This window comes from Adelges cooleyi, unplaced genomic scaffold (assembly GCF_023614345.1).
Source record: "Adelges cooleyi isolate 19-005CV unplaced genomic scaffold, UGA_ACOO_1.1 ACOO_flye_CR_arks_rails_tigmint_CR_PRNA_30, whole genome shotgun sequence".
In the NCBI taxonomy this organism is placed as follows: Eukaryota; Metazoa; Arthropoda; class Insecta; order Hemiptera; family Adelgidae; genus Adelges; species Adelges cooleyi.
Genome location: NW_026095971.1, coordinates 13,575,225 through 13,587,395, shown reverse-complemented (window position 1 = coordinate 13,587,395; position 12,171 = coordinate 13,575,225). Strand labels below are relative to the sequence as shown.

The 12,171-nt window shown below is 28.1% G+C and overlaps 1 protein-coding gene across 2 annotated transcripts; it reads left to right on the top strand.

The window, feature by feature from the left end:
• Nucleotides 1-12,129, top strand: LOC126837874 (stress-activated protein kinase JNK). Of its 2 annotated transcripts, none has more exons than XM_050571831.1 (8): nucleotides 1-280; nucleotides 7,655-7,871; nucleotides 8,675-8,804; nucleotides 8,952-9,149; nucleotides 9,233-9,367; nucleotides 9,439-9,568; nucleotides 10,302-10,460; nucleotides 10,815-12,129. In XM_050571831.1, the coding sequence occupies exons 2-8, from the start codon at nucleotides 7,729-7,731 to the stop codon at nucleotides 11,084-11,086; spliced, it is 1,167 nt and encodes a 388-aa protein (XP_050427788.1). In that variant the 5' UTR covers nucleotides 1-280; nucleotides 7,655-7,728; the 3' UTR covers nucleotides 11,087-12,129. The 2 variants fall into 2 exon arrangements, with proteins under 2 accessions (XP_050427788.1, XP_050427787.1); XM_050571830.1 differs by lacking the exon at nucleotides 1-280 and adding an exon at nucleotides 8,422-8,614 and having other exon boundaries at nucleotides 7,748-7,871.
• The last annotated feature ends 42 nt before the right edge of the window (nucleotides 12,130-12,171 follow it).

The following is a 12,171-nucleotide window of genomic DNA, read 5'->3' as shown; positions in this document are numbered from 1 at the left end:
GTCGGTCAGTCTGTGATGAATTGTTGCTGTGAAAATTTCCATTTTTACGGGAAATTGTATGTCAGTAATACATACACTTAGGTTCATTGTTTTTACAACCAAAAATTAATAATTGAATTCGCTGCTTAAATGAGTAAAATTTAATTATTTTATTAATATGGTTTAAAATAATATGTAACAAGTGCAAAGTGTTATTTCCTCTTATCAGTGGACATCTTCAGTCATAAGGGTATTGCTTTTGGACATTTCCTTTGAGCATTTCAATATTAACAATATTAAGGTACACAAATTAATATATTTTTTATTTAGACCTGTAAATTTAAATGACATGTCATATATTGCATAACGTGTGTAATAATATATCAATTAGTATTTTATAAACGTATATTAACAAAATATTAAATTCATTATTTTACACTTATTTGGGTTTCAATATTTTGTTGTATAAATTATGATTCATTATTAGATAAAAACCCTTTAGGAAGGCCGAAGGATATATCTGTCAGGAAATAATCGTGCTAACCATTCTGTGGCATATTTTTCGGATTTAATTTTCTTTAATTCTTTATTTTCCTGCCTGGGAAGTCCAACCCACCCCTGAAAGCTCTCCATACCAAAGAGTTTAAAAGATCGTACAGACTTATTAATTGTACTTCAGTAGTTTATAGTTACATAATTTAATAGACATATGATATAGTAATATTTTATGTCATCTCGTCATAAGCTATTGCAAATGACCTCTTATTGATAAGATAACTGACCAACCCATGTATGTAGTTACTGAAATATAAAATTATAGATTTTTAATAACTTTCATATGTAATGTTTTATTCTTGTATATGTTATTTATTTTATGTTATCTATTTATTAAAAGAAAACTTATTTTAAAATTACCTATGCTTACAATAAGTTTTAAATTAGAAACAATTTTACTTTATTGATGCCTTTTTTTTGTATTTATGTGTAAATTACTCTGATAATAATTTTAACATTTGAAATCCACGGACTCGTCAAGTAAAAAAAATTATAGCATCTTAAGCTTAGAAGAACTTGTTTAGCAAGTATACGAGTGTGACCGAGATATGCACTAATGTAGTATCAATAAATTAAATACAGTAAAACTTAAAAGAAATATTAGAAACATGTTTGAAGTAAAGCTATACTAATTATTTTTAAAACTAAATGTGAAAACCACGAATGCAGTGATGACCAAAACAAAAATGCTACTATGCATTTCAATGAAGACATTACTGTCCTATTATATTGAGTGGTCGTGTTGGGTTGCAACTGTCTCATACTCTGATGCACAGTATACTTAAAAATACAGCACTGAGAACACCATACCTATCTAAGAAATAGTTCAATTAGTTCCAGAATGTTTTGGGGTATTCTGAGGTAGAACCATTCTGAATCGCAGTTAAAAAATGTATTTCTTAATAACATAATTATAAATACTTTTTTACCATTTATAGATTCACATCCTAGCATAATTTGAAAATAATTTATTTACTCTCAGTTATAATAACACCCAAAGTAATTTACATTCAAATTATGCCCTGTTACCACTTAATAGTAAGGATGAGGCCTATTGTGTTGGATTTTATTTATTTAAGGTAAAAATTAGCTAAAAATTGATCTAATGTGTTTATGAATTGGAGTATACAATGATCATATTTATGTCTAAAACTTTTGAACAATATTTATAATTAATTTAAAAAATAAAAACGTTAACATCTACTATCTGCCTCTGTATAAGGAAATTTAAGGGACTCAGAACATAAGTGTTTTGTTTTTAAAGATTTCATTTTTGATTTCTTAAGCAGTGTATACACTAGCAAGTCAAACCTATCGCGAGCCCGTCCTAATTTGGCTTGTCAAAAAACCCGTCCGTAGATGGATTCTCATGAGCGGTTTGCAAACGGTTAGGCTTACTGTGTTCGGCAGGTGTATACGTGCCTATACGTCTCTGACCTCAATATGCGAAGCTTCTATTAGGTAGGGACTGACAAAATTGGCTGTAGTGTCCCTGGGAATCAAACCTTGTACCTCTTCAACCCTATCTTAAACTTGAATTTTATGATTTCCACTTTATTAAAACTTTAATATTGGAGATATTATTGATATTTACAGTCCTTCCGGAAGGCATGGATAAAATCTAATTCCACGCGATTTAATATAAATTTTAGGCATTTTTTCATTAATTTGAACAATTTGTTGTCTAAAACTAAAACTATTCAATATTCTCTGCATCTGACAGTTTTGTTCGAATTCCAAGAAGTTACTCTATCGTTTGATATAATAATGTAAAAAAATCTAAGCTCTAATCTTTTAGAGAAATTTTAATTATTAAATATATGTTTTTTTATTATTTCCAAAGTCAAACTCAAAAAAAGATTGAAGATTTTATTTTTAAAATCACAATTTTAGGATATAATCTGTCAGTAACTTAGCTTAGCTTGTTGGTATCCTGTAATGAAGATAATTATAGGAAATGTATTTGATAAACTTATGAGCCCATTGTCTGGGCCAGACATTGTACTTTTTATTGCATAATTTTAGGATATAATTCAAAATTGTATTCAATTTATAGTATTTTATAAATTAAAACTGTTTTGCATACTTATCATTTTACTTATCATTGTATAGGTACTATATTTTAATAATATTCATATTAATTATTTTTTTAAAGGAATCTATTTTTATTACAATCTGCATATTTATTCTATTTAATCTTAAAATATAATGATTATCTTCTTTCCAATTTTGAGATGGTTTTAACAAGAAATTTGTATTTATATTTAAGGCTGTAAAAATCTGTTTTGTGTAATTAAACTGGTTATTGTCGTTGTAGAAATATTTGCAGCTGTTAAAGTAATTCTGTTTGGAACTCTTCGTCACCGCAAATTTTTAACGCCTGAACCATTTCATTTTTTTCAGTGCTTAAAATTTGCTCATCAAAAAATGATAGACCCATTAGAGTTTCACTCAAATACCATAAATTACGAGAAAATGACTTAATTGCAACAATTAAATTTGTATACTTATAACAATACAACTCTTTCAGGAATTGCAAATCATTCCTTGGCGCGTTTGATGTATCAGTAAAGTTAAACCAGTTTCTTACATATAATATTAACACATAATTTAAACTGACATAGTCCATTTAATTCAAACGTAGTTAACTTAAATTGTTTTCTAAACATATAAATCTTAAGGCAATATAATATTTTAGCCATCCATCTCGCTTTATGGTAGGTAAGCACCAGGCTTATAAAAAATTGTAGTATTAGGTAGTATTTCTCCTACACACAACAAACATAATTTAAGGAGCTCTTTATAATCATCACGATCAGAAAAACATTACAGCTGATTTAAACAAAACTATTTAATTTCTTGTTTATGTGAAATCATTTTTTCACTAACCAAATCGTCGACCAGCATACTTTCATAATAGTCTTTATTTATCAAATTCCATGATTGCGAAAATTGCTTAAAAAGTGTAATGTCTGGCCCAGACAATGGGCCCATAAGTTTATCAAATACATTTCCTACAATTATCTTCATTACAAGATACCGACAAGCTAAGCTAAGTTACTGACAGATTATATCCTAAAATTGTGATTTTAAAAATAAAATCTTCAATCTTTTTTTGAGTTTGACTTTAAAAATAATTTTAAAAAAAGTATATTTAATAATTAAAATTTCTTTAAAAACCATATTAAACGAGCTTAGATTTTTGTATTATTATATTATATCAAACGATAGAGTAGTTTCTTGGGATTTGAACAAAACTCTCAGGTTCAGAGAATATTGAATAGTTTTAGTTTTAGACAACGCATTGGCGCAAATTAATGTAAAAATTGTATATAGTCATGATAGACCTGAAATAAAACATACAATAAATAAACTAAAAAACTAGTTAAATTATAAAATATTATACATTTTCTTAGTGTGTATTGATAATTAATAAATGATGAGGCTAAAATTTTAAAAAAAATTTAAAAAACATAATCTAATAAAATTCTATAAAAAATCATCTTCAAAATCGACCTATTTTTTGAACATAAAATACGAAACTATGACTCAAAAAATTGCCAAAACAACTCTAGTTTCATTATTTCTTTATACATAGGACTAAACAATATGGATTTGTAAACAACAACTTTTTTATTATTATGATATTTTAGTTGTTTTTTTTCAAGTTATTTGTCAATATTTCCTTGAGCAGTTTTAACGCTTTCAATTTATTAAACATGATTTTTAAAACCTGTTAATAGGTGCTATAATTTTCTTATTTTTTAATAGATATAGAATATGAAATTCCCTCGTAACATTTTGAAAAAAAAACAAGAATTATGCGTTATTAGTCAGTACACATAGGTGTGCTTTAATAATTGTATTATACATCGCGATTTTAATTTTATTCTTTGAAGTATAAAGTTAACTTTTGTATGTTATCAAAAACAATACATTTTACTACAACTTTCTCCCAAGTTTTTGGACAACCACAAATTTACAATTACATTGAAACAAATATTGTTATGGCTTTTGTATAATTATAATAATAATTCGCTAATATAATGACAATAAAAAAATGTCCTTCGCCGTACGTAAAATAATGGGAGGAGTCGAGTACTTTGACTTTATTGATCTCTTTTTACCGTGTGCTGAATGGCATACACAGTAGTCACACCCTACTATTACACCTATGTGCGATATTTTCCCTTTTGAAAAATGATTTGAAATTTTTTATTATTATTCTTGTGTAATTATCGTACAAAATAAATTCTTATTATACCAAATTTTGTGACAACTTTACTAAACCAATATGTTTTTTATTTATTTAAGGATATTTTCCGTGGGATTTTGTACCTTGATTACGAGTTTTTAAAAATAATATTCGGATCAAGTTATTAAAAGATTTTATAATGTGTCACCATTCTCACTGATAGTACAATTAAAATTGCGAAAATAGTAAATACATTTGCAACCAATAAAGAAAAAGCCAATACATTGGATTTTAGACTTTGTGACGGACGACGGTCACTTAATTTTCTAGTTTTTGGAAAGTCAAATGTATTTTCATAAATGATAAAATCACTCATTAAACTCTTTTAGACCTAACATTTCACACTTTGTATGTATAAAAAAGTATGCGTTTCTCTTACGTCAAGTGTGAAAAGGCCTTACATCAAAACAAAAATATATTCACTAAATGGTTTTGAATAAAAGGTTCTCAGAAAATATCCGATGTGTATTATGTGTATAGAGACGTAACGTAACCGTTATTTGAATAAAACACATGGGTTGAAGTAGAGAATTTAGAAAACCTTTTTTTAAATTTGTGCAAAAAGTAATTTCAAAAAAGTTTCCTAATATTATAACTACGATATTATTTATCTTAAAATTTCAACTTTAATATGGTTACATTATAACGACGTTGTACATTTTTATTAGTGACGGGAATCCGAAAATCTGTATTTTCACAAAACTACGCTATTTAAGCTATTTATAAATCATATAAGTGTTACATAATTTTACAATATAAAGTTGTGCACCTAAGTCAATTTTTTTTTATAAATATGTAAAAATATAACAAAACACCAAAAAGATAAACTGCTTTTGGATTTCAGATTTGATGAAATCCGAAGCATTTTATAGACAAAGTTAGTTTTTTTTAAATTTTTATGAACAAATTTTACTTAGGTACACAAATTTATATTGTAATACTATTTACTATTTTTAAGATTTCCAAGTGGCTTAAATAGCGTTATTTGAAAAATCCGGATTTTCGAAATCCTATCACTAATTTTTACACATATCTAAAAACAATAAAAATTGCTTTAACATTTTTACTTTAATAATAATAATAAAACATATCTGTCAAGCCAAAATAGCCTTTAACAACAAGAAAACTATATTTACACCATGAAACATTAGTCTAAAAACAAGAAAAAATCTATTGAAGACATATGTGATGAGAATTGCCCTATATGGGTGTGAAACATGGACAATAACAATGGAAGAACGAAGAAGACTTTTGAAGGCGTTTGAAATGTTATAGGAGAATGTTAAGGATACGTTGGATGGACAGAGTAGCCAATGTAGATGTACTGGAAAGAATATCAGAGGGAAAGTTACTATGGAAAAATATAGTTAGAAGACGAAACGAGTGGATAGGCTATATAATGAGACACGAAGGATTGTTAAAACTGATTATAGAAGGAAGAGTAGAAGGAATGAACCACAGGTTAAGACCAAGAATAGAATACATTCAACAGATAATAAAGGACCAAGGTTGTGACTCGTATGTAGAAATGAAAAGGAAAGCAGATAATAGAGAAGAATGGAAGATGGCTGCAAACAAATCTACGGATTGAAACCATAGAGAGAGATACTTAAATAATACTTCCGTAACGGTTGCACTGATTTAAGGGGGGAGGGTCGTGTAAAAATCCGTTTTTTCCAGGATTTTTTTTTAAAAAAAGGGTAAGATTTATTAAAATGAAATAAATTACATCATGAAATTGACCATTCAAAGTATTTAATAATAAAATTTCATATCGAAAACATTTTAAATGGCGGCGTTACGGCTGCTTGAATTTGGTATTTCGATTTTGCGCCGTGCAGCGTACAGGTCGCTCTAATTATCTAAACAAATTTCAACATTTTTGCCTCTGCAACAGTTTCTTCGCAACAAAATGTTGCAGCTGGTGCGTTTCCAGCTTTACTCTTACAATTAGCCAAACGCGCGTACAGGTGTTTACATGTTTTACAACAAATTTACAATTACGAGTTGTACGATGAATAGTTAGCGTTTAAAAATATATTATTCAATATTTCAATGCATCTGTATGACTGTATGTGTGTATGTTGTATCAGTTGACACTTGACAGTGGTGTATTTACTAGGATCTGGGAGAGAGTACAGACTGTAACCCAATGACCTATTTCCGCGTAAATACCTACTTTGCTTATCTGTAAAGTAATAATAATAGGCTTTAGTCAGTTACATAATACGCGGGAAATGGTATTACAGAATTCTGAAAATCGTAAAAAACGAGTTATAGGTACTTAAAGTGTACCTCGAAAATGTAATAAACATTTTCTTTTTAAAACTTAATTTAAAATGTTAAATTATTACGATTTACTACATTATCATGTTCTATATTAGGAGCACAGTACGAATACGGATTATAGCGGAATATACCTTACCATGTGAAAGCAAGCTTTCGTCTGTTTCCACAATTTTGTTTTCGTTTTCTAAGCCTAAAAGCTAATACATTTATAAGTATATTATAACCGATAACAGGAATGATGCATGTATAGGTCCATAACTGAAACCTTCGCCTCCAAAGTTTTCAGAAAAAGTGAAAAATTGTTAGTTCCTTAAATATATTAAGGTATAATATATTAGGTAACTTGTTGAATTTTTTCATAAATACATAAAAAAAATACGGTGATCATTGAATTGGCTCCTAAAGCCCCACCCTGATTTTTGTACACAATTTTAAATAACTCAAACAATAAAATGGTTAAGAAGCAACTTTTATTCTGTTATTTAAACTGTATATTAATAATTTTAAATGTAATATTTTTTATAGTGATCTGTGGCTGATGTATAGAGTAAATAGAAAATTGGTTTTTGATTCCAGGCAAAAGTTTAATTATTTTTGATTGGTTTATAACATTTTGTCATTTTGGAGTTCATTTACAAGAGATCAGTCGTATGCCTCATATCAATCCTAGGATGACATCTCGAGTGTCCTCCTCCATTTTTTTCACAGTGGAGGTGGGCGATACTAAGTTCACCATTCTGAAACGGTATCAGAATTTAAAACCAATTGGATCTGGTGCACAGGGGATCGTTTGGTAAGTATTATTAAAAGAGTACATTTATTACAAATAGCATGATTATTATTAAATGTATGTTTAAAGTGCCTAATTAGCTTTGGAAATTGATTATAAGTTAATAGTTAGGAGATTGAAAGCTGTCAGTTTTTTTTTTAACAATTTAAACCAAAAAATCTGATAAAATTTTGACTATTGAGGAGTTCGGATTTAAATTCTGTAAAGATATACAGGTTCTTTGGCTTTTTTACTAGGTTTTGTTGAATACGGATTTTTTCTTTTTTTATGTAAAAAATTGCATTTTAAACCATCTGCTTTCAATCCCCTTAATCAACCTGATTTTTAATTATTATATTTAGTCCCATATAATATTTATTTCTTTTCAATTTAAAATGTAGTATATTAATTATAATATTAGCGGTAAATTGTAATAATGTGCAGCCAATATATTATTGTTGTATTTAAAGCATGTTACGCACATAGTAATTAAAAAATATAATTTTGTGTTTTTTCAACTATTGTCTATTATTTCTGTAGTTGCACTATTTGTTTTTTTTTTTGTTTGGTAAAGTTGATTTTGAGCTTATTCATAAAATGCTTGGAACGCAATCAAGGTTTGTTCAAAGACCTCAAGGCGAGCCAGACGCCGAGGCTGAAGCTACCGATATGTTTTACACTCTAGTATTTGGTGATACTGAATTTTCAGTTCCCAGACGATACACTAATCTTGTCCCTAAAGGCCTAGGTGCCCAGGGCATGGTTGTGTAAGTATAAATAGTTTTTCGATTATCTCAATTTAATTATATCTATTAATATGTAAATAGTGCTGCAATGGATACTATTACTCAACAAAGCGTTGCAATAAAGAAGTTATCTAGACCATTTCAAAATGTTACACATGCCAAACGGGCATATAGAGAATTCAAACTTATGAAATTAGTTAATCACAAAAATGTAAGTTGAATGAATTTATTATTTTTAAGTATCATACATAAATAATTCTGTTTAATAGAAAATGCAGAAGTTTTAGATGTGTGTACCTATGTATATATATATATATATATATATATATATAAATAAAAAAATGTATGATTTCTTTAGATCATTGGTTTGCTAAATGCGTTTACTCCACAAAGGACTCTAGATGATTTTCAAGACGTATATTTGGTGATGGAGCTTATGGATGCTAACTTATGCCAGGTTATTCAAATGGATTTAGACCATGAACGGATGTCTTATCTGTTATATCAGATGTTATGTGGTATTAAACATTTACATTCAGCTGGAATTATTCACAGAGTTCGTAACAGTCATATTATTTGTATTTTTATAAATAGATTATATAACATTAAATATGTATGTTTACAAAAAATATTTTTCAGGACTTAAAACCTAGCAATATTGTTGTAAAATCAGACTGCACATTAAAAATATTGGATTTTGGATTAGCGCGAACTGCTGGAACTACTTTCATGATGACACCATATGTTGTCACGAGATACTATCGAGCACCAGAAGTAAAATTTGTGTTTTCATTTATGATTGTTTAAGCTATAAATTAAAAAAACGTATATGTTATTGATTTAAGGTTATTTTGGGCATGGGCTACAAAGAAAACGTCGATATATGGTCAGTAGGTTGTATTATGGGTGAAATGATTAGAGGAGGTGTATTGTTTCCTGGTACTGACCACATAGATCAATGGAATAAAATTATAGGTTTGTTAATTTTTATTAAATAAAATTATAACATATACATGTAGAGAATAACTGCTTGTGGTACTTTAACTGATAATGGGTGTGACAGTCCGCGGACCTCAGTCATTGGCGTAGGGAAAGTGGTGCACCCATTGCCCAATACACTTACGTGTATGCCAATAGCCAATACTTTGACCTAACTGATTGGGATACTCTAATCCTCCAGATTGAGGCGATTAAGCGCAGGGCTAACAACCCTGCCTAGTAAAAACATATTGTTCAGGATCTAATAAATATGCCTCTGATTCATGGAGCTATAGATAACTAGACTGGAAACTGGGAAAATGCCTTATTTTTTGAAACATAAAACTTACGCACTATTTATAAACCTGGAACGTATCAAGAGCATTAAGGACGTAGACAAATGCAAACTAAAAATAATGACTCTACAAGAAATTAGATGGAATGATACTGCAACGATAGATATTCAAGAAACAACTATTCTCTTCAGTAAATTTAGTGACCCAACATCAATTTAGAACTGGGTTTGCAGTACATAAAAGCATAGTACCAACTATTAAGGAATTTAAATATACCAGCTTAAGAATATGCTGACAATGAAGGCTTAGTTTTTTGATATAACCTTTATAAATGTACATGCATACAAAATTAGACTAATATGTAATAAAGAGTTTGGTGTTTCTATTATTTTATTTCATAACTAATATTTACTTGTTACTGTATAACTTTCCAGAGCAACTAGGTACACCATCACAAGAGTTTATGAGGCGGTTACAACCAACTGTGCGTAATTATGTTGAGAATAGACCACGTTATCCCGGTTATTCTTTTGATCGTCTATTTCCGGACGTATTATTCCCATCAGATTCTTCTGAACACAATAAACTTAAAGGTATGTTTTCTTTTGGTTTTAGCTTAACTATTTTACTACTACTAAACTTTATTCATTTAAATTAAAAAAAAAAAAATTGACTTAAGAGAGATGCAAGCGTGTACATTTTACATGCTTTATGCTTAGTACTTTTCCTTTTTCACTAATTTATTAATTTTTAATAGAAAGTAAAATTGTTTGATGAACAGTTTATTGAAACAAATTATATATAAGATGTAAATTTTAAAAGATAGACAAATTCACCCATTACAGTCATACAGTTATAGATATATTAACTTTGAAACCTTATTACTGGTTTCTATTTCTTTTATTTAAATAATTTTTAAAAATGTATTGTGTTTTGGTTTTCAACAGCAAGCCAAGCACGTGATCTTTTGTCTCGAATGTTAGTGATTGACCCAGAAAGACGTATATCTGTAGATGATGCGTTGTTGCATCCATACATCAATGTTTGGTATGATGAAAGCGAAGTTAATGCACCAGCACCCGGACCATGGGACCATTCAGTAGATGAACGTGAACACACTGTTGATCAGTGGAAAGAGCTTATTTACCAAGAAGTTATGGAATACGACCCCACAACAGCTGCAGCTGCTTCTGCTAATGAACCACAACCGAGCCGATAGGCCAAACAGGCATTGTTTACCTCCGTCCACTGTCTGACAATTAAGTCATAATAATTTAGTTTTAAAAAAGTTTAGGTATAGTCTTCCATAATTCAAATTAATTTAAATTGTAATTGTAATAACCCTCCTTTTGATGTAGACAAAATTTCTGTAAAATAAAGAAATCATTGTATAATTATACTTTATAAGTAAATTTTTGAGAAAAATGTCAAAATTAAAAAAAATATTTTTAATCAAATTTTCTATCTAGAAAAATATTTAAAACCATAAAATTTAACAAATTAGAAATTAACGGTTGTGAGTTTTTTGTGTTAAGTAGGATAATATAAAAATAAAATAAGTTGCTCATTGTAAATAAATATATACGTATATGCATTTATATAATATATTATACGAGCAACTATTTAATAATTGTAATTAAGTTAATTTATACATATGCTGCCTTATAAAAAGGTAAATTCTATGTATGTGTATATATCTACATATATATTATACAAATTATAAATAATAGTAATTATTATAATTATAAATTATAAGACCTAAATTATTCTAAACCTTACAGACTTTTATAGGTTACAGTTTCTTGCTTGCATGCCTATATTAATTAAAAGGCATAATTATCATTGCAATATTGTAGTTGTCCTTAAAAGCTAAAATACATTTTTTTTACAAGTATAAAATCTGATCTCAGTTAATATGTGAACATTTGTTCGCTATACTATTATAGTAATTTTCTTTCATGTCAAAAAATTGTTTTGGTTTGTCATTTTTTCCTAGTTTGATTCCTTAAATATATAATATACATTTTTTTTATTTACATTTAAAAGTTACGTTTCTGTTACTGGTAGTCATAAGATAAACACGCACAGTTGTATAGCATCCTAAGGTCTGTAGGGATATCTATTAAGAGTTTTTTTAGATTAATAAAATTACAAAACTTGTAAATTTGTTTTCATATGCAATGACATGATATTTGTATGATTATCCATGAAATGTAAACAATATTTACTATGAAAAAAAAAAATAAAAAATGTAGATTATAATTTTGTTATTTTTATAATTTAAATTTATAAATAGTTGTTTGA

Bases quoted from the DNA above. Each gene is read 5' to 3' on its own strand.
- LOC126837874 (XM_050571830.1), top strand. From the start codon at position 8,445: ATGCTTGGAACGCAATCAAGGTTTGTTCAAAGACCTCAAGGCGAGCCA. The intron at 8,615-8,674 runs GTAAGTATAAAT...ATATGTAAATAG, and splicing joins GGTGCCCAGGGCATGGTTGT to TGCTGCAATGGATACTATTA. The intron at 9,368-9,438 runs GTAAAATTTGTG...TATTGATTTAAG, and splicing joins GATACTATCGAGCACCAGAA to GTTATTTTGGGCATGGGCTA.